General features: G+C 39.4%; 1 protein-coding gene across 5 annotated transcripts in view; it reads right to left on the bottom strand.

The window, feature by feature from the left end:
• The window catches only part of tfap2d (transcription factor AP-2 delta (activating enhancer binding protein 2 delta)), an 85,897-nt gene that overhangs the window by 36,943 nt on the left and 25,740 nt on the right, over window positions 1-23,214 (bottom strand). Inside the window, exon 3 of one of the 5 annotated variants that reach the window (XM_077552930.1) lies at window positions 21,823-21,903. The exons of 3 other annotated variants lie outside the window; for them this stretch is intronic. In XM_077552930.1, the coding sequence (XP_077409056.1) occupies window positions 21,823-21,885 (63 nt within the window). In that variant the 5' untranslated portion in view covers window positions 21,886-21,903. Of the gene's footprint in view, window positions 1-6,969; window positions 6,989-21,822; window positions 21,904-23,214 lie in introns of those variants that run through there. One more of the 5 variants, XM_077552933.1, reaches the window with a different exon arrangement.

Raw genomic sequence — 23,214 nt, 5'->3', positions numbered from 1 at the left:
TAGGGATTATCGGGTGGCCTTTTTAGGAATCCCAAGTTGAATGAGCGGTGAATGCTTGCGAATGTAGAAACTTTTTGGGTTTTCAGCAGGATTTGTAAGCAGTTCACAGGCAGTTTCAATTTTGAACATGTTCAGACCATTTTTCACTGTCTGCGAAGATCATTTGAAACCTTTTACGAACCCCGAGGAAAACCTAAAATTGGCTACATTCGCATTCGTTTGTCAGTGGGTTCCAGGGAACTTTTCATTTATGTATTTATTGAAATTTCTTCTTTAGTTTATAAAAGATGTTTCTGACACTGGGAACTCCCTACACTTTTAATTTTAAATTATTAATTTTTTTTGTTAAAATTAAGAAATTATGTAAACATTTTAGAAAAATGTATTTGCAGTAGAAAACTTTAGGGAGTTATTTCGTTATTTTAAAAATCATTTTTAAACAAAGCTGTTTATTCTTTACATTTAAAAATCATGTGTTGAAAATTTGTTAAACATGCTTAAAGGCATTTACACACTTTTTTTCTGACGCAAATATTTTCTCTTTTACTGCAAATGAATATCGGCTTGAAATATCGGTCATCGGCCTCTCTGACTACTAATCATCGGTATCGGCCCTGGAAAAAAAAACATGTCCGTCTATCACTAGTCTAAATATCTCGAAAATGACGACGCACCCATTTTTACGCCGATCACACTTTTGCTTTCTTTACGTCTTGGATGAACAATTGTGCAGGAATGTGGTCGAACTATGGAATGCTGGGACATCGGGAGCCGATAGGAAGTGACCTCTATTAACCTTTACCCTTCAGGTTGAGGCCTTTGGTCAAGAAGTTCCTTTCCTCCCCTTCCCCTTTCTCTTTTTTTTTTTTGTTACTAAATGGCATACATGTATATGCTAGGATAATGTGTGTGCGTGCGTAGGGATCAATAGTCGCTTGGCAGGCCGAGTTGGCAGCTGGTGAGAGGAGGAAACAGGTGCGCACATGGCAGCTTGACGTACACCGCCACTGAATCGACATGAAAAAAAACTTGATCTCCCCCCCCACCCCCCCAGAAGAGCCAATTAATGACACAAAATGGCCGAACTGAAAACAAGGCGCCTCGTGAAAAACCTTGAGAGGACTATTTGTGTAATGGGATGACGCACGGAATGTCGTCAATTGTATAAAAGGAATGCTAAATGCTAGAATGCTAAATGCTAGAATGCTAAATGCTAAATGCTAGAATGCTAGATGCTAGAATGCTAAAATGCTAAATGCTAGAATGCTAAATGCTAGAATGCTAAATGCTAGATGCTAGAATGCTAAATGCTAGAATGCTAAAATGCTAAATGCTAGAATGCTAAATGCTAGAATGCTAAACGCTAAACTGCACAGCCAACTACATCATAAGGGGAGATCTTGCAGTTGATTTTAAACAGGAACGAGGGGAGCCGCTTTGATTGGCCGGGAGTTGGCTGCATTCCCTCCCACGGCGATTTATGGCCTAATGATGACCTCAGTTTCAGTCCAAAGACCCAAAACAACACTTGCAATGTCATTCAGCTGTGAGCGTCTTGAGTGGAGGTCAAGGTGCGCGAGGTGCAGGTATCAGGTGGCTCTCCATTCCGGAGCGCCGAAGCTCAAACGGTGAAAGCTCCCCTAATTGCGTGCCCCTCCCGTGACCAGCGTGGTCCTAGTGTCCCTCTCCCAAGGCCCGCGGGGGCTCCGTGCGGTTGTCTGGGAGGGGGTTGGGGGTGGGGGGTCTGACCCCAAAACCCTGCCTTAGGCGCTGACTGCCACCAGCCTGACCCCTCCGCAAACCCCCCCCGCCCCCCACGACTAGCGCCGTCCCCTCTCGGCTCGCTTTCTCTGATGCTCTGCACCTCGCTGCCCGATTGTCTCTCAGCTGCAGACTTCTTTTGTCTGCCCTCATTAGAATACTGATCCGACACACGCACACACATTCTCACTAATTGCAGTATCATTAGTCGATCCATCGCTATCCAGATGGTAAAACAAAAGGAAATGAAAATTAAACGGAGAAAGAAGAAACAAGGGTCGATCAACGTGAAGATTCACTGAAACAGAAAACGTAAACGCGGAAATAATGCCGACCACATTTTTTTTTTCAAAATATCAAAATAAAAGCCAAAAATAACTTTTTTTCTCCTCAAATTTTTTATTTTATTTTTGGACCGATTCAAATTCTTCAAACTTTAAACTGTTCATTTTATCTCTTCCGCAAAAAATGTTTTTAAATTTATTTCAAAATAATTTTTAAAATTTTTCCTTTTTTTCTCCTCTTTTTTTGGGGGGGGGGGGGGCGATTAAAACCGTTCCATCTTTAAATTGTTCAGCTTATTCCTACAGAAAAATTGGTCAACACTTCAAAAATAAAAGTCAAAAATTATTATATTTGTTTATCTTATCTCTACCACAAAAATGTTTTTAAATTTGCTGCAGAATAATTATTCAAATTACCATTTTTTGTTTTTCTCCTCTAATTTCGTCATTTTTTTGATCGCTTCAAACCGTTCCAACTTTTAACTGTTCAGCCAATCCCTACTGCAAAATGGTGTCAAAATTTCAAAATAAAAGTCAAAAATTTACTATTTTCAAACGTTTTTCCTCTACTAATTTCTACATTTGTGACCAATTCAAATCATTCCAACTTTAAACTGTACAATTTATCCCAACCACATTTTTTAAAATTTCAAAATAAAAGCCCAAATTAAATTTTTTTGTTTATCTGCCAATTCGGCGTTTTTTTTTTTGACCAATTCAAATGTTCCAACTTCCAAGTCTCCAGCTTATATACAGCAATTTTTTTCTCCAAAATATATATTTTTAAAAAGCCAAAAAAAAAAAAAAATTTTTTCTTCTCTAATTTAAAAATTTTTTTTTGACCGATTGAAACTGCCCCAACTTTGACATGTTCTGCTCACTCCAGGTCTTTCTCCTGAAATTTTGCATTTTGCAGTTTCCTCTTTTAAACACTTTCCACCAGGCTGCGTACATGATGCACCCTTAAGTTGAAAGCTCGCATGTTGGGTGCGCTTGTATATCAAGGCGCCACTGCTGCGCAAACATGCTGCATCAGTCAGCCTCTTCAAAAGGCCCTCCTCCATCCAGTACCCGCCCGCAGCCGTCCGTCATTTTGACTGACAGCTCCGAAGCGGGCTCTGACGGCAGATGAGAGCGAGGAGCCGACGCCTGCCTCAGAGGCAGCAGCGGCGGTCCTGTGTTCTCCTGCCCGCCTCCCGTCACGGCCTCCCCCCGTCTTACCAATTAAAAGTGCACCGAGTCACTTCAAGGACATGCAAAAAAGGTGACGAACCGGTGGGTCCGTTTGGTGAAACAAGAAAGGACATCGTACATAAACATGCTATTTGAGGACCACCGGAGCATTTAGGAGCATCTCCGCAGAGTTCAGACGAACTTGACTATACAGAGGCCGCGTTCCGATTCCTTTCGATTGCTTCTGTTTTTTTTTTTTTTTTTTCGATTTACATTCAACATCTCCGCATCTCAATCTCAAGGACCACCTTCATCTTTCTGTCGCGGACCCTCACCTCGCCCTTCAACCCACCGTGCTCTGCGGGACCACCTTCGGCTTCTTCCTTGACCCCCCCCCCAACACACACACACACATTCTCCCCCCTGGTTCTTAAGACTCCCCGAGACCACTAGGGTGGACCGGCTGCCCCTGCAGGCCCCGCTTGGCTCCTCAAGCCCTCGCTGGTCTCCAGGCTTCTCATGCCCACAGCTATGCCTGTTTGATGTTGCTCTCCTGACAAGCAACACAGGGCTTGTTGGATGCGATGAGCTGAAGGAGTCTCTTTGGTGTGTGTGTGTGTGTGTGTGAGTGTGCGTGTGTGTGCGTGTGTGTGTGAACGTGCTCTGTTCTCATCCGCAAAAACACACACCACAAAAAAAAAAAAAAAAAAGGCCGGCATGAAAAGGACTGAATGATGAGCGACTGACAGCAGCTCGACTCGTTCAGCCTGCCTGGTGCTGGCCACAAGTGGGCGGGACTTAGCGGGATGATTGACACGTGTCGCCATCGAGGCATCGGTTTATATGTTGCGCAATGTATTAGTAGTCACATATTGCTTATCTGTACGTATAAGGACAGATTCCCATAAGAAGTTTCGATTTCTCACATTATGATTAGCTTTTTTTTTCTTTTAACTCATTCATTGCCATTGACGGCTATAGACGTCCAAAATTGATCTAAACTATTTCTATTATTTTTTTCCACTTTTGTTAACAAGAATATGAAAATCTAGAAAAAAAAATGATTGTACATTTAGAACAGATATAAAATGAGTGATTAATTGTGAGTTAACTAGTGAAGTCATGCCATTAATTATGATTTAAAAAATGAATCGCCTGACGCCCCGAATTTTGAATAATCTTTAAGTCGCGTCAGGCGATTACATTTTTTAATCGTAATTAATGGCATGACTTCAACAGTTAACTCACGATTAATCCCACATTTTATATCTGCATTTCAAAAAAAAAAAATTCTAGGTTTTCATGCTCTTGTTAACAAAAGTGGAACTAAACTAATAGAAATAGTTCAAATGAATTTTTGACGTCTATAGCCGTCAATGGCAGTGAATGTGTTAATGTCACATAAAAAAAAAAAATAAATGCTATAAGTATCAGTGGCTGGTATCGGCTTCCTCCACGACTACCCGATACCTTGAAATAAGGCCGTTATCCGCTTGATAGGATGCCTGGCGTCAACCGCGCGTTATTTACTTCTTCAATGAGGTTAAACAGGAACAATTATGCGCCACTTACTCCTCTGGTGTCTTGTGAGAGACACATCAACGCTTAAAAGAAACATTTTTACTCTTACATAGAGAGAACAATCTTCTTCTTTTTTTTTTTTTTTTTTTAAATAGAACTATAGAAATGTCTCGCTTGTCCCTCAAGGGGTACGACTTAAATGTCATTTTTGTCAAGCAGAGTGCGGCAAACTTTTGACTCCTTATTAAAGGCGACATGTCAGAGCCCATCAGAATTGTTGTGGGGAGCGGCGGCGGCGGCGGCATTCGAGGCGGCGTAATGATTACATGTGGTTTTGATTTGAAAGGAGGGCGCCATCAAAGCGGGATTGTCGTACCTTCGCTGCGGGTTGTAGACGGATGTACGGCCTATGGCTGGCAGGCTGCTGCTAGCGCTCTGCCAGGCAGATGAGAGCCGGGTTAATGTTGGGATTTGTTCCCTAAAGCTCCCGCACAAAGGAAATACTGATCAGCTTTGCCGTCAAGCCTCCAGACCTGCTAATCGCTAATCAGCACTTACAACCGCTTCTGTCTCGCTCGCTCGCTCCGTCGGTCGCACGCACGCGGACGCACGCGCACGCAACCGGAGCGATGACACAGTGAACATCGCGGAACTTTCCAAGTGTGTACTTTTCCAGCTTCACGCGTTTCGTCTTTTGGATACAGTGAACAAATATGACACCTAATCTTAAGTTTTGAGCATATTAGACTACAAATGAGTAACTTAGTGACTGTATTACAGCTAGTAGTCAATTCAATTCAATTAAAAAAAATGTATTTCATTCTTTAAAAGAAAAAAGAAAGGGGACAGAAAGAAGAAAAACTTATATCTGTCCCTAATCAACACGCACAAACAATAATAGTCATTTTAGTGACTAACAAAATAAAACTAAAATTGGGAAAGCGGTTTTTTGGTTGACAAAATAAAATTGAAAATGCTTAACTGAAACTTCATTTTAGGTTTACAAAACTAACCGTTATACAGTAACTGTATTTGATTTTAGGATGGTTGTTTTGAAAATAATATTTTTGTTGCATTTTTACTACACAATACTGACTGTGATGTTTTTTTTTTATTTTTTAATAAACAATAAAAAATAAAAATTTGTGTTGACTTGGCAAGACTGAGCTAAAAAAACAACAACAAGTATTTAAAAACATTCTAACAATTTTTTTTAAATTTAAAACTAGTGATGTTCGATACATGATACAGATACCAAGTATCGATACCACTAGTACTTTTGATACATACAATTTTCCCGCACACAAAAAAAAAACAATGACAGGTCATTTTAATGAAAGACTTTTTTCCTTAAAATGCAATTAATGGCAATTTTCTCGTTCCTCCTGATCGCAAAACGGCCACAAGAGTCATGAGAACCGATACTTTGAAATAAGGCCAGGTATCGGCCCATCTATAAAAAAAAACCTTACAAACCCACTCTGAATTTATTTTGAAAATTCCAAAACTATTATAACTGCAGTTTGCATATGAACAACAATTTACCTAAAAAGTGGAGTTTGCTATTCCCCCCCCCCAAAAAAAAAATCAGATTTTTACATTTTGGCCCCCAACATTTTCATGTCCGGCTCAAAACATTCATTTTCATTTCCACTTGCCACGCCCACTTCCATACATACAACCGATCATCATTACCGGGTCCCAGCAGATACTGCTCGGTGGCGCAGATAGTAAAGTGCATTGTCCGGTAACCAGGAGGTTGCGGGTTCGAATCCCACCCCCGACTGTACAAATACATCCATGACTGTTATGCTAAGAGTAGTTTTGTACTTTTCAAAAATAAATACGCTATTAGCCATGAATTTGATCAAGTCAAATGAGGTCCGTGCTTAGCGCAATTGCCTCCCACCACAGAGAACCTGGGTTCAAACCCAGTTCAGTACATTCGATGGTTTGCTACCGACTGACTATCATATCAGGAAATGGATTGAAATTAAATCCCACTTTAGGCAGATTGCAGTTCAAATTGTCTTTTTTGTCATTTAGCTACATTTAAAAATGTGTCATTTTCACCTCATTTATCTTTCAATTGACCTCATAAGCGCACGCATTGAAATCTTAGCATTCGGCTTTTTCAGCATCGAAAACTTTTCACGATTTCAACTCCACTTGCTGACAAACTTGACCTGATTATTCAATCCAAGCCACTTAAGCCAATTGCGACCCTCACCTTGCGCCTTCAGTCCCGGCCGTCCGGGAAGGCAGTCGGCGTATTGTTCAGGAAGGGGGGGGGGGGGGGCGGGGGGGCTCTCAGCAGGAACGCCGGATTCCGTTTGAAGTCGGGATTCCAGCGCGGCTGACTCACCTGCGAGATCAATACGCTGGCTTCAAAGTGGCCGGCTTCACAGAGAACACACTCTTATTAATTTATAGAAACTTCGAGAAACTTAGTCTGAAGGAGCGGCGGGGGGTGGGGGGGGGGTGTTGAACCTCCAACTCTGCGCGGCGGAGAGACAGGGGGAATTTTTAATCTACCTGCAGAGAGCGCCATAGTCGGCCATCTTCTAACACCTCATATGAATATTTAAATGAGTCGGCGTTTGATGCTCATTGATCATACAAAGAGGGAGTGTGGCGTGCGTAGCGGCGTGGCGTGCGTCGGACGGAGACGGAAGCCGCTTATAAAAGACACGCCAGATCAAGAGCACGTGTGCGCGAGTGGGCGTGGGCGCACGTAGGCGTGTGTGTTTAACTCATTAAGGCAGTCCATTTGAGTTTTCCTTTGTTGTCAGATTTGATGATTTGGGGGAAATTTCCCAGCCTCGGATTCAAAGCGTTCCCCCGTTCGGCGCTCCCGGGCTCGCCATCTATATTTCATGATATCAATTTATCAACAGGAACAATCTCAGGATGTTGGCTCAGATACGAGAGCGTGTTCCTCTGTTTTTACCTGAGGGACGCATGTATGCATTTTTCTCATGGCCTCGCCGCCACGTGCGCGCGTGCTCGTTTTCCGCGCGCGTTGGCGCCGCCGTCTTGGCGCAAAACGCAGATACGGTGGATTTTTTTTTTTATGACGTGACGCAAAATAAAACGACGGCGTTCGCGCATCAAGAAGCTTCCGAAAACAACATGACATAACAGAACGGTCGCAAGTGGTTCGCCCCCCCTGACTTGCATGCAGGCAGCGTGGGTTCGATTCCCACCCGGTGACTTTGTGAATGCATTTTGGAGCAGTTTTGTATTAAATGCAATGTTGTGCTAGAGGCATCGAATTTCCGATTTCCTTTCTTTGATTTCGATTGTCATCCACTAACACTTCCAATTCCATCACTTTTAAAGAGGAAGTTAACCCTCCCCCCCAAAAAACTGTTTTCGAAAGGGGTGTCAGGTGATTACAATTTTTCATCATAATTAATCAAATCACTTCAATATTTAACACACGATTAATCGCAAATTTTTACATCGGTTCTAAATGGCATCGAATTTCAACACATACGAGCCAAATTAGATCAAACAAAAGATATTTGTCGGCTTCCCCAAAATGATACTTTGTTTTTTCTTGACATCCACTAACACTTCCAATTCCATCACTTTTAAAGGGGAAGTCAACCCAAAAAAAACCCCTATTTTCAATAGGGGTGTCATTTTTTTTAATCACATCACTTCCATAATTAACTCACGATTAATCACAAATTTGATATCGGTTCTAAATGTACAAGAAAATATTTTTTTCAAAGTTTTCATGCTCTTAAGATGAAAGCGGAAAAAAATGTTTAGTAAAAATATGGCTGCCTCTTAGACATTGATACAGTAATTTGAAAACAATTCATGAAATTGAGTTTAAATGGAAAAAGATGTACTGTACTGTAAAAAATGAATGTGGTACGGATTTCTATTGAGGTCATTTTTCTGCCACTAGATGGCATAACTGCATTTGTAAGATGTTGGTGCATTTTTTCTTTTCATATTAAGAGCCATCTAATCTTTAACATGAATTAACTTCTGCACATTTAAAAAAAAAAAGAAAAAAAAGTCAAATACAACTTGATCCCAGTCTCCACAAATATATGCATTATTATTACATTTATTACAGCTACATTTTGACACGGTGCTACGTTGTGACTGGACTTTGCCCAGTACAGGCGTAATTTTTTTTAAATTAATTTAAAATTTAAATTTAAAATTTACGCATTCATTTTGACACCCCTAATTTTCAATAATATATTGTAATGAGCCCCCACTCCACAAACATTTTTTTTTTTAAAGTTAATAAAAAATGCCTTTGTGGAATATGAGTTCAACAGCAAAAGCCTCCCGTTTTGATCAATCTCGTAAAATACAGCGTTCAGGTTGTCACTCTGGAGAAGTCGAAATCTCATCTAAACTTCGCACGCTCACATGCACGCGCACCCCGTCACTGAACGCGCACGTAGGAAAGTGGCACCGAAACATTCGCACGCAGTACAAAGAAAGAAGTGGACACTCGGCACCCAAATCATGCGCACGGGGCCCGGTACACGCTTTGCACATGTGCGAAGACTCTCACAGACTCGGGAGTTCCTCGGCGTTTCATCTGACAGCTTATTCCCAGTGCGGCTCCACTCTGTATTCACTCTGGTAACCCCCCCCCCCACCCCCACCCCACCTAAAAAATAAAAAAAACTTTAACAACTGCAAAGGGAAATTTGAATTTATACACTTACAGTTACAAGACTTTTTTTTTTTTTTAAGTGTTTGTTTTGGGCAATTCATTTAACACCTGAGCCTTTGGGACTGATTTTAAACATGATTTTGCAATTCAAACTCTATGGACTGCTTTGCGAATGGCTCTTTTTTTTAAACTCAATCACTCCCAGTCATTTTCACTGAAGCAAACCCCCTTCGCTGCCGTCAGTTTCACTGGATTTTGAACCTACCAAACGAAAGATTAGAGTCTCTTCTTTCATCAGCAGTTTTGCAGCAATTAGCATTGGAATATAGCAAAGTTTCGTCATTATTCACAAACGTGTTTAAAACAGTGGGGATAGAGCTTTTTTGCAACACGGCCCTGGTTGATGCATTATACTCTACTGCCACCTGCGGGCTGTTTTTGTAATAACTACCATTGCTTCAAGCATTCTCTTCAGTTCAGAGGCTGCATCAAACCCTTCTGTATGCTCTAGCATAAAAAAACATAAAAAACGTATACATACGTCTTTGGGAATTTTTTGAAATAGAACGCATTTATACGTTGTTGGGAGCAAATGAATTAAAATATTTTGAATGAATTAATTATTAATTAATTGAATTAATTATTTTTTCTACTACACAATAGTTACCGTGATGTTTTTTTTTAATCTTGCACGAAATACACAAAAATAAAAACAAAACAAAAAATAAAACTAAGCATTTTCGAAAAAACTAACGCTAACTTAAAAAAACAGCAAACCTGTTCTGAAAACTAACTAAAACTAAAAGCATTTTTTTTTTTTTAAACCTCAAAACAAAAATAACTTCAATGAAAATTCAAAAACTATTATAACTCTGTCTGCACCACAACTTAGACCTTCTTTCTGCCATCGAATTGCCGGATGCACCACGAGCCCTGTCAAATTCCCAAACAGTTTTGCACTCAGATTTTACGCCCCAAAAATAGAGCCCCAACTCCCCAAGTATTGTTTTGTCAACGTCCAAACTACTTTCCTCACAACTGCATCATGTAGACAACTACAGGGAGACTTGCTAGGCCGTGGTGGTCAGGGAACGAACTGGCAACATATGTCGGCCCGGGAAAATAAATGTGTGGGGGTTTTAGGACCAACAACATCCAACAATTACGATTCGTCGCTCGGAATAGAGTGGCGGATGGAAGGGGTCAAAGAAAATCTTGGGTGGCCCACCATGTCTATAATGCAGTAGGGGAAACCCTGGCATATCTGGCTTCATCTTGTCAGTTGCAGTAATGAAAATGACTGTGGTGTTCCAAATCTTTTGTTACCGCGGCACTAATGATTCAATCTCTGCCCGCTTAAGTTTCCTCCCTGCAGCACTTTGGAAAGAAAACCAACGTCAGGGCAAACCGCCGTCCGCAACCCCTTGAGAATGGGTGACGCTCACAACTTGTCTGCGTGCGCGCACACTACGAATGCGCGTATTCCTGGCGTGATTGCGTATGCATGAGCGCGAGAGCTGCTGTGGCTAGCCCGAAACCATCAGCCTAGCGGCGCTACAGTAATAACCGCATGACTCAGTCGCTACCGCAGGCGGTTGGGAATGCGCACTTGCTATTTTGTACAACATATGCCAATACTGACATTGATTGATAAGATATCAAATAATAGGGGTGTTAGGGAAAAAATCGATTTTGGCAATATAGCGCGATATTACGCAATCCTCGAATTGATTCGATATGCGGTCAAATCGATTTTCAAACATTTTTTTATGGGAATATTCAACAAAAAAATAATAAAAAAAAATATATATATATATATATAAAAAAAAAATAAAACAAGCAGAGCAATGATGAAGACATGTCAAATTGGTAAAATTACCGAATGATCAATACTGCGCTCTCCAGAAAAAAAAAAAAAAAAAAAGGAATATTCAACAAAACGTCTTATTTAGGGTTATTAACCATGGAAGAATATTATATTAATGGAACATTAAGCCTTAATATTTTATTTCAGTGCTGTTCAAACATGAAACTCAGTTATAAGCCTGAATTTTCAGATAAATACATTTTCATACAAATCTCACAGTGTACATGTACAAGTTTACCGATTAGTATTTTTTAAATTTGAGTAAAAAAAAAAAATAAAAAATCGTATTGGGATTAATCGGTATCGAATCGAAACCTATGAATCGTAATACGAATCGAAAGGTACTAGGCAATTCGCACCCCTATTAAATAATAATAATAAAATAATTTGCCAGTATACACAGACTTGTGCAAGGACTATAATTTTCGCAGTGATTTAAAAAAAAAAAAAAAAAAAAAGGAGAGCAATGATGATGACATGTCGAATCGGTAAAATTACCGAATGATCAATACTGAGCTCTCCAGAAAAAAAAAAAAAGGAATATTCAACAAAACGTCTTATTTAGGGTTATTAACCATGGAAGAATATTATATTAATGGAACATTAAGCCTTAATATTTTATTTCAGTGCTGTTCAAACATGAAACTCAGTTATGAGCCTGAATTTTCAGATGAATACATTTTCATACAAATCTCACAGTGTACATGTAGTTTACCGATTAGTATTTTTTAAATTTGAGTAAAAAAAAAAATAATAATCGTATTGGGATTAATCGGTATCGAATCGAAACCTATGAATCGTGATACGAATCGAAAGGTACTAGGCAATTCGCACCCCTATTAAATAATAATAAAATAATTTGCCAGTATACACAGACTTGTGCAAGGACTATAATTTTCGCAGTGATTTAAAAAAAAAAAAAAAAAAAAAGGAGAGCAATGATGATGACATGTCGAATCGGTAAAATTACCGAATGATCAATACTGAGCTCTCCAGAAAAAAAAAAAAAGGAATATTCAACAAAACGTCTTATTTAGGGTTATTAACCATGGAAGAATATTATATTAATGGAACATTAAGCCTTAATATTTTATTTCAGTGCTGTTCAAACATGAAACTCAGTTATGAGCCTGAATTTTCAGATGAATACATTTTCATACAAATCTCACAGTGTACATGTAGTTTACCGATTAGTATTTTTTAAATTTGAGTAAAAAGTAATAATAATAAATCGTATTGGGATTAATCGGTATCGAATCGAAACCTATGAATCGTGATACGAATCGAAAGGTACTAGGCAATTCGCACCCCTATTAAATAATAATAAAATAATTTGCCAGTATACACAGACTTGTGCAAGGACTATAATTTTCGCAGTGATTTAAAAAAAAAAAAAAAAAAGTTTTCCAACTCCTGCCACCTCTCTCTCTTTCTCCTTCCTGTTGCCTCTCTTTCTCTCTCTGCCGGCTGATTGGAGGTTTTGTCACGCCTGCTTTGACAGGCCGGGCAGAGCTCAGGTCCCAGTGGTTTGGCAATTATCCTCTAACCCAGCAAGCCTACCCGCTACACAAACTGCAGCTCTTGCACACGTACACACACGGTACAGTATATCCATGGCATACATGTCAATACGTCAGCGATGGGGCATTGGGGAAGTGTGTGTGTGTGTGTGGGGGGGGGGGGGGGGTGTGTCTGTGTTTTCCATCTCCTTTCACTCTCTCTGTCTCATTAGGCCGTTGCGCGTTAGAGGGGAGTAAGGTGTGAAACTCGAGAGACTCTTTGCATTCCGCTCTAATATACGGACAGTCTTAACACGCACACACACACACACACACACGTGCACACCTATATCGTAAATCCCGGGAGATCAGGTGGGCTCGTCTTTCTCTTGATAAGTAACGTCGGACTCGCTGGCAGTCTCACGAGCTTATCCGGTGCGGAGCAGCTTGTCAAGTACAGGAAGTCGTTTAGGTTGTGGAATTAATGGATGCATGGATGGGTGGATGCGCAGTGTTAGGCCTGCCGGGGGAATCGGTCAATTTGGTTTGCATATTGTTCATGAACAGAAGTCAATCAAGCGCGGACCTCCGCCAAGGCAGAACAATCCGGAATCAGGATATATGCAGTAAGGTGCCGATAGGTGCAGCGCCATCAGATACGGTACAGATTATTCGTTTTCAAGATGGGGCTGGGCAATAAATGGAATGAATTCGATTAATCGTTATTTTGAAAATCGAATTGTTGAAAATTTGCTGAATCAAGAAATTGAACTTTGTTGTTCTTATGTTCTGTTGCATCCAGATATTATTGTGAGTTGTACTTTTGCTAAGTATGAATGTTAAATTTATGTTAAAACCGATTAAGAATCAATATACATTTTTGTTCTCTGAACATTTGACACAGGAATTATTTTTTAATAAATTACACCTTTAAATAAACGTTTGCTGGGTTTATTAGATTAAAATTGATTAAAATTGTAATCGTCCTGAATGACAAAAAATACAAATAAAAAAAATCACAAATTTATTTTTGAGCCATATGGCCCAGTCCTATATTTCAAGCCGATATTATTTGCAGTACAAGAGAAATATTAGCGTAAATTAAAAAAATATATACTTATATATATACTTTTCCTTTTAATTTTGAACATATAAAGAATTGACATCTTTATTATTTTTATTATTTATTTTTATTTTATTTTTAGTTCCTTAAAGTTTTCCAAAATTTCAATATATAATTTCTTAATTTAATTTTTTTAAATTAAAAGTGTAGGGAGTTTCCAGTGTCAGCATCATAAAAAATAAAAAATAAATCCATCAATCCACCGAAATTTTAATAAATCCATCAATGAAAAGTTCAGTTTCTCACTGAGCGACAAATGCACGTGAATGTAAGCTAATTTGGGGTTTGTTTATATTTTATAATCGTAATCAATTGCATGACTTCACGAGTTAACTCACAATTAATCACAAATTTTACATCTGTTCTAAATGTACAATAAAAAAATTCTAGGTTTTCAGACTCTTGTTAACAAAAATGGGGGAAAAAAAAGTTAAACCAATAGAAATAGTTCAAACGCATATTTGACGTCTATAGCCGTCAATGGCAGTCAATGAGTTAAAAGCATCAAATATACATTTTAGCGAGTAAATTTCAACTTCATCAGTCAAGTCATTGGAGCTCTCTCTCTCTTTTATTTATTTTTTATTTTTTTTTAACAGCATGCGCATCATCACGTGCGCTTCAGCTGAGTGCCCTGGGCGGCATAATCGTCAAATCCATCAACACGCTCACTTGGCATCAGATCAGCGCGGCGCCCTTTGAAGGAGATGGACGTCGCAGCTTTATCAAACAGACAAAGCAGAGATCCCTTCCGGCGTCAAACAACTACTTTCAGTTCAGTCCTCCTTCCTTGCTGCAAAACGCAAGTCGGGTGGGGTAACGCTAGCGGATGGGATGTAATTGTGTGTGCGTGCGTGCGTGTTGCGAGTATGCATGCGTGTGTGCGTGTGTGTAAGCGGACCTTGCCTCAAGCTAAAGTCATTGAACAGTTAAGGAGTTCCTGCTACACTCCAGGCTAAAGCTGAAAGGCAACCGCCAGGCCATGCGTGAAATTACCAAGCTTTTCATGAGTCGGCACACACACTTGTCTTCTCACCCGCAACATCCTAATTGGACCTTTGCGTGCGTCGCATCAAACAAAATTGTCATACTTTAGCTAATAGGCGTGTCAGATATTAGCGACACAAAGTGTGTTTTGCTATTTATTTGTCTGTTGTGTACGTGGTCAGTGTGTGTGTTAGAAGAGAAGGGGTGGTGTCTGGTCGGTGCTGGATTTCACTTTCCTTTCTTTGGTCCTTCCTCGGGTCTCCTGACGGCCTCACAACTCTGGCTGGAAGTGTTCGGTTTAGGTGAACGGTATGGGATTTTTTAATTAGATTTTTATTTTTTGTTTTAGGTGAACTAATGAATACACACACACTCGCACGCACTTACACATACAAAAAAAAAAGAGAGAGAGAGCAATGATGATGACAAATCGGTAAAATTACCGAATGAACAATACTGAGCTCTCCAGAAAAAAAAAAAAATTCAGTTTGATTCCTTTTTTTTTTCTCACCCACATACAAAATAATAAAAAAAATAAAAATAAAAATAAATTAACAAAAAACAAAAAGAGAGCAATGATGATGACATGTCAAATCGGTAAAATTACCGAATGAACAATACTGAGCTCTCCAGGAAAAAAAAAAAAAAAGAAGAGAAGGGTCACAGTGATACGGAAGTGTGGAAGTGAGTAAACGGTTTTGACCGACTCATTTCAACGGACTGATAAAGTCGTTGGCAAAACGTATATCGGTATCGGCCTTTAAAAAAAAATAAAATTGACGGTCGGTTCTCTCGTTTTCTTTTTTTTTGTATGTGCATGTGCAGGTGTGTGTGTGTGCACATGAATTCACCTAAAACCTATTAAAAATCCCACACTGATCACCTAAACCAAATATTTCAGAATCCAGCTAGAGTCTTGAGGTTGTCAGGAGACCTGAGGAAGGATCAAATAAAGGAAAGGAAAGTGAAATCCAGTTACTAACCAGAATCGTTGGCAAAACGTATATCGGTATCGGCCTTTTTTTTTAAAAAAAATGTGACGGTCGGTAAAAGATCTATTTAAAACTTTGTTAGCCTCGGAGCTAAATTTATAGTTAACTTAATGAGAGATGCTGCTGGTCCTTTTGAGATTGTTTAAATTGTAACAAAGATATGTTGGAAAAAATAAAACATTTCTCATATTTCAAAATTTTGGAAAACTTTATTTACTGGAGAAATGAATACAGAGCTATTTATTTAAGTTTTCCTTTGAGTTTTTAAAGATGCGCAACTGACCCTGGGAACTCCCGGAACTTTTTATTAAATTTTTTAAAGAAATATGTGTATTTTATGATTAAAGATTTTTTTTTTTTTTTAAATGAACATTTTGCAAATCTGAAAAGTTGTTCAATGAATTCAAGTTAAGAACTGGAATTTGTTTTTCGTTTTTTTAAAATTTCACGTCAATATTTGTTTCCCTTTTACTGAAAATGAATATTGGCTCCAAATATCGGTCATCGGCCTCCTCTACTAATTATCGGTATTGGCCTTGAAAAAAACATATCGGTCATTTAGCGCATCTTTAAACAAAATAGCTTTGTATTAATTCCTCCAGTAAATAACGTTTTCCAAAATTTTGAAATATCTGAAATGTGTTTTTTTATTTTTATTTTTTTTAATTTAGCTTTGTTATAATTTCAAACAATCACAAAAGGATCAGCAGCATCTCTCATAAAGTCAACTAAAAATTTAGCTCAGAGGCTAACAAAGTTTGAAATAGATCTTTAATCATCTGTCAAATGTCTTAAAAAGGCCGAAACCGATTTTCGGCATTTTGACGCATATCGTCACCTAATAATCAAATCCATCCCTAATCCGTACAACTTTGCAGCACGTTCAAACGACATAGCCCGGTCAAAAAAAAAAAACCCGAACTAACCTGTCATTCATGACTTTGTCAAGATATGTTGCCTTTCACGGCCCTCATCGCACCGAAAGCTCGGGGAGTCGAACCTCTTAATTTGTCTATAGGATTTCAATTAGATCTGACGCAAAACTGATTTGGAGCGTTCGATAACTGCCAAGCGACACTAAAAACTGCTCTGCTTACTTGGGCTGAAAACTCGATTGCACTCCTGCTCCCCTCACGCAACCTGTTTATCTGTCAATCAATCTATTAATGCGGGTGAGGTGACACGCACACACTCTTAGCAACGGCGTGTCAGTTGATAGCGGGGCAACACCAACGCAAGCCTTTTAGAAGGCCGTGTGTCACGGCACATTAGACCAATTTTACATCATAGCAAGAGTCATTTACACACACACACACGCACACACACACATATACAGTATGCTGCTTCGACACACACACCGAGCCATCACTTCAGTTAGATTTGGTTCTTTTGAAGCAGAGCAGAAGTGTGGTAATGTCACAGCCTTGGGCGACAGACTGCAAGCGCCCCGACACCCGTATTACTCCCTCCTCTTCCTCCCCTCCAGCTCAAGCCGGCCCTCTCCTCAACGACCTGAGCCGTACACAACAGCGCCCTCCCCTTTTTCCAGCTCAAACTAAAATATGGACACTGTCTTGGAATTTTTTTTTTGCCCCACAGTTTTATATCAATCGGGCTCAAATTATGGGTCGCAAGTAAACGTATCCATATCTCGTCGTTTTTTTATGTCCTAAAGGCCCCCCCCCACCCCCAAAAAAGAATGAAAAGCGGAGGTACACATTGCACAATATAAAACGATCCAAATAAATGTGTTGCAAATTCACAAAAATACTCACTTTTTTTGTTGTCAGTGGTATTTTATCGGTTTCAACCAAGGTTATTTTAATTAACGAAAACTAATGAAAAAAGTCAAACAAAAGTTCAAAAAACTATTTCGTAAGAAAGAAGAAAAAAATAAATACATTTTGAAAAAAAAATTAAAATATATATATATATATATATATTTTTTTTTAATTTAAAAAATAATAATAAAATAAATAAATACGAAAATGCTTTTTAAAAAAAACGAAAACTACATTTTATGTTTACAAAACTAAAACTATAATTACCAACAAAAATGTCCTTTGTTTTAGTTTTTGGTAATTCATTTAATACATCAGCTTTTGGGGATGATTTTAAATGTGATTTAAATATATTTATTTTTAATATTAACCAAAATAAAGTGTGTCACACTGAAGTGATGTTTTCATTTTTACCATGGTGTTTATAAATACTGTGTGCAAGTAATAAACATTCAAAAAAAATAATGAATAAAAAAAACGAAAATTACAAAACTATAATAGCTCTGGTTTCAACTATTTCACCCTGTCAGGTAGTTGAATAGGAAAATAAATATGACCATATTGATAAATATTGATATGCTGGTTAGCGTTTTGTTTTTTTGGTCAGTTATGCTCACTCCCACAACGGCGCCCGTTTCTAAATATACCCCAAAAATACCAAACGAAAAGACAACTCAACCCATGCGCAGAATTAGACTGCACTTTGCACCACACTTACGCTGGACACCCCCAAAAAATTTTTTTAATACTTTTTACATAAAATTTAAATAAATCCGATTAGTCAATTAATCGATTGAATAATCGGGCGCCGTACATTTTCCCATATATTTTTTACAGAAATAAATCCAAGTCAAAGCAAATCGTCTGGGGTCAAATCGGGTCAGCCGTACCTCGTCATTTTGAAATCTGTACTCGCTCTGTACTTTGCCGAAACCGATTTCGCAATCAAGTTATGCCCACAGCTTTGCGGACATGACAACTCAACATCTCAACTCAATATTTCATCGCTTCCAACAAGCCTGCCCGGTTCGTTTTCACTTGGGAAACGGATGATGCGGGAAAACGTTTGGGAGGAATACAAAAGACGTGCATCGGGGTTCCTTTTCACTGTGTGTGTGTGTGTGTGGCCCGACCGATGCACGTGTTGCGGTTTGCATGATAACTTTTGTGTGTGCGCGCAAAAGAGAGACAGACCATGGCCCGAGGTCATATCTGCGTCAAGCGGCTGCTCGAGCTCAGCGCCGGAGCATGATCCCCTACGCTTTTAATTAGACGCATTAACATACACGCAGACGCACACTTTCTCGCGCACACAGACACACACTTTCACTTTCACTTCACCCTCTCTCATCCCCCCCCACAATAGGCCTGTTGCATGACCCGAGGCGATGTCGACCGGAGCGCATTAAAACCTGGACTTAGCAGCCTCACACACTCTCATGGACACTTACACGCTCGCACCGGCGCCGCCCACCCGCGAGTCACACACACAAAGCTCAGTAATTATCCAAACAGAATTACAAAAAAAATAAAAAATAAAAATATCATACATTTTGATGCCATTTCTGTGGTGCTAAAATATTAAACAAACCTTCAGTCCAAGCAAATAAACAACAAAACTGACTTGGCTTGGGAATAACATGGCAGATGTTTCCTTATGGATTTTTTAAATTTGCATGGCGGCGGCGGCGCCAAGGAAAAGGCAAGGCATCCGTCTTTTTCGCCGGTGGTCAAACGGACTCACCGGCTGAGCAAACGTATAATCACGGACTTAAAAGAAGTGCACATAAATCCGATGAGAACGAATGAACGTAAACTTAGTAAGTAAGTCTATTGAGGGAGATGTCACAAGCTGGGTCCGACTTGGGGTGATGTAGGTTACATACCAGGCAGAGATGTCAAAGTTAACCGATTAATCGACAAGTAGCAACTATTTTAATAATCGGGTAATCGTTTGGAGCCATTTTTTTCCCCCCATTTAAAATTGTCCAAATCCTCGGATTTCAGCATATCAACAGTAATTGTTTACACATTTTTGTAGTCCTTCATGAAAGATGTTTAATTAAAATAAGACATTTGCAAACATCTGTTTTTACTTTGGAAAACAATGATCGAACCTGTAACATTTTACAACATCAATCCCCACTTCTTCTTTTTTTTAACCACTATACGAATACCAAGTACAAAAAAAAAAGTTTTTTAATACACTTTAATGCAAAATCTAAATGATTAGTCGATTAATCGAGTAAATAATCGATACATGGATTTAAAAAAATATTCAATAGTGACAGCACTAACACAAGATAGGGGTGCAACAGTTTCCGATTTTGGTGTCCGATTATAGTCTGAGAAAAAAAAACGGTTATTCTTAAAGACATTAAAAAAAAAATCATATCAATATTCTTTGAAAATGTTTATTTTCAACAACAGTAAATAACTGAAAATAAATTTAAAAGTTTCTGCCTTTTAAAACAAATACAGCACACAAATAAGTAAAAAAATAAAAATATTCAGAACTTGAAAAGCTAAAATTGGCTTTTAACTTAAGTACATAAATAAATAAATAACTGAATAATAAAATATAAAGTATGGGCCTGGGCACTATTTTTCTTTCATCTTTCAATTTTTTTCCATTTCAATCATACTTCCAAGTGAAATGTTCGTCCACAGCCTCTAAGCTGGCGATGCTTTTTCATTCACCAAAATTATTCTTACAAGTTGTATCATCGACTATATTTCCCATAAAGGTAGACAGAAAACTGACTAAGAGTACATGGAGTCAAGAATGAATACTACAAAGTGGATTTATGATATCTTTTTTTTTTGGTAAACATACACAGAGGGATGTAAACATTGTAAAAACAAATCCCCCGTTCACACAGAGCTGCAGACGAGATTTTCTTCTACGCTTTCGACCCAAAACACACTCTTGTACAAACAACACACTAGCGGCATCACGTGCCTCTTTGCAAATAAAGAAACAATCAGTAGCCTGCGGAATCCTCTCTCAAATAAGCGCTCTTTGTTGAAAATCACTAGCTTTCCAGCGGCTAGTTTACTGAGGTTTGGACGCAACCGTAGCCTCGGGGTGCGGAGCCAGGGAGCCTTGAGGCTGCCACCAGGAAGTATTGTGAGTAATAGAGGCGTGCGCGGCGGGGCCGCTAACCAACTGTTAAATACCGCCAAAGATGCGCTCGCTCGCGCTGTGCGCGGGAAAAGATGATGGATATTGATGAAACGGTTTATCTCGATTGCGCCTCGCCATCAAATCGGTTGATATCGATACTGTGACAATGAAGATATCAGGCGCCAATTTGATGTTATTGTATTGACGCCATCATGCTATTATTTAGAGTTAACTCTTTGACTGCCAGATGCCGTTAAGCATTTTGACTGATCTTTCAAGGTCCACAGAAAATGATGTGTTTGGACTATGGAAACACACAAACTACTAAATGAAAGATTGAACTCTCATCTTTCATCAGAAAAAAAAGTTTGTTTCTACCTTATTCCGTTTTTCAGTAATCAACAATAGAAAATGGCTAGTTTCACCTCTGTTTTGAAACAAACGTCTTTTAACGTCTTTGGCACTCCTTCATAGGATTTTACTAAACGTTATTTAACGTTTTTTTAATAGGAAATGTCATGTTTGAAAATATTCCGATGATCATTTGTGGGGGGTAATTGGGTATAAATCTTTTGGTATAAATTAATGAATATATTGAAATTGATCTTTTTTTTGGGGAGGGGGGGGGTAATACTAAGTGAGTAAGTGGACTCCCTTTAGTGGTACATGAAAAAAAAAAATCACAGAATTTAATGTAGTGATTTTTTTTGTATGCATGAATGAGAATTTTTTTATTCGGTTCATTGGCAAGATAAATTAAAAATCTAGTACCCTTCAGTTGTATTTAACTTTTAAGTCAAATACATTTGTAATCAAAAAGTTTATTTAAGATAATATATTGTATATGCTAATCCAAACACTTTATTCCTGATTAATATTCCCGATTAATATCGTTTTTGTGGAATTAAGCAGCAAAATCCACCTGTTTTCATCCATCTCAGGAGGCGGCCATTTTGCCACTTGATTGGCTGTGACGCCATTTTCAGCGAGTGTCAAAATGGCCGCCTCCAAAACGGTCGACGTCATCGTTAACGGCCAATCACGACGGCTCACCTGTTTCTCGGCTTTGGTCACGCGACGTTCGCAAGCCGAGCCCCTTTGGCGCTGTGATGTCATGGCAAAATGGCCGCCCACCTGGCGATGGATATAAATGGGCGGATTTTACTGCTTAATTCATATTCCACAAAGGAAATATTAGTCAGGATACTTGTGGGGGGCGGGGGGGGGGGGCATAGAAAGAAAATGACTTGATTGCCACTTTAACGCTTTAAATTTGTTTTCAAACATTTATGTAGGTATCATTTTTGTATGTATCTTAGTATGTTTTTTTTTTTTTTTTATACTTATGGTTGAGTGCATAATTTTACAGTGACTTACAAAAATTATGAAATATACCTTTTCCCTTTTTTTTTTTTTTTTAAACACTTGGCCCTACCGACTGTTTTTTTTTTCTTCCCGTACCCGGCGTGAAATGTTTTAAGCTCCTGATTAATTGATCTGTATAATCACCAATCTTTTTTTTTTTTATCCTGAGGTGTTTATTGAGGCAAAGTCCAAAATAAAGTGACAGAAGGGGTTTTATAAATAAATACGCACTATAGCCATAAAAGCACGATCGGGAAGGGGGGTGGGGGGTCAATCGGACATGAGGTCTCGAAAAACCTCAATGGTTTACGTTCCGAGCGCCTCTCACCTGGAAAACTAATGATTATTGACTTCCCTCCAGCGAGCGTCGGGGACGTTCGCCTCAGGCCCTCCGCCGGCCAACTCCGCGCGCGCACGCACACACGTATGCAGACGGCAGCTACAAAACTACGGTTGACACCCGACACATGCGGCCTCAGAGGCAGAAGGCCGCCGCCATTTAGCATTTAGCATCTTTCCCGACACCAGCCACGCACGCACATTCAACGTTGACAGGGCGGGTTTATTTTTTTGCCAGGAAAGGTGAAGGGGGTGGGGATTGAGGGAGTCAAAGAGTAGTGGATGGGTGAGGGTGGCGGCTGTGGGGGTGGGGGGGTGGGGGGTGGGTCGTCTGCATTTTTTTTAAACCCCAGTAACTGCGTTCTAGCCTGGGGGGCTTCAGATCTGCCACTCCCAGCCAGAGTCGAGGCCCTGTCACTATGTGTCTATGTCACCCTTGGTGTATGTGCATTACGGTCCCGGTGTGTGTTTGTGCATTTCGCCGGTGTACACACAGCACTTGTGTGTGTGTGTGTGTGTTTTTCCATCCCTGCTTCGGTGTGGAAGAGTGTGTGTGTCACCCCGGCTCTGTGTCAGCTGCTTAAAGCTGCCAGGCCGCATTGTGTCCTTTTGCTTTCTCGCAGGTTTCCTCTCTCGTCGGCTCGGCTCCGATTGGCCGGTTCCGTGGTTTTCCATTAGCGACTGAAGCGTGAATAAGCGAGGGAGGGGGCGAGGGGGTGCGGCCGAGCAATTAAGAGGAGT

This window comes from Vanacampus margaritifer, chromosome 19 (assembly GCF_051991255.1).
Source record: "Vanacampus margaritifer isolate UIUO_Vmar chromosome 19, RoL_Vmar_1.0, whole genome shotgun sequence".
NCBI classification, from domain to species: Eukaryota; Metazoa; Chordata; class Actinopteri; order Syngnathiformes; family Syngnathidae; genus Vanacampus; species Vanacampus margaritifer.
The sequence above is the reverse complement of the archived record's forward strand: the minus strand, read 5'-3'. Positions and strand labels throughout refer to the sequence as shown.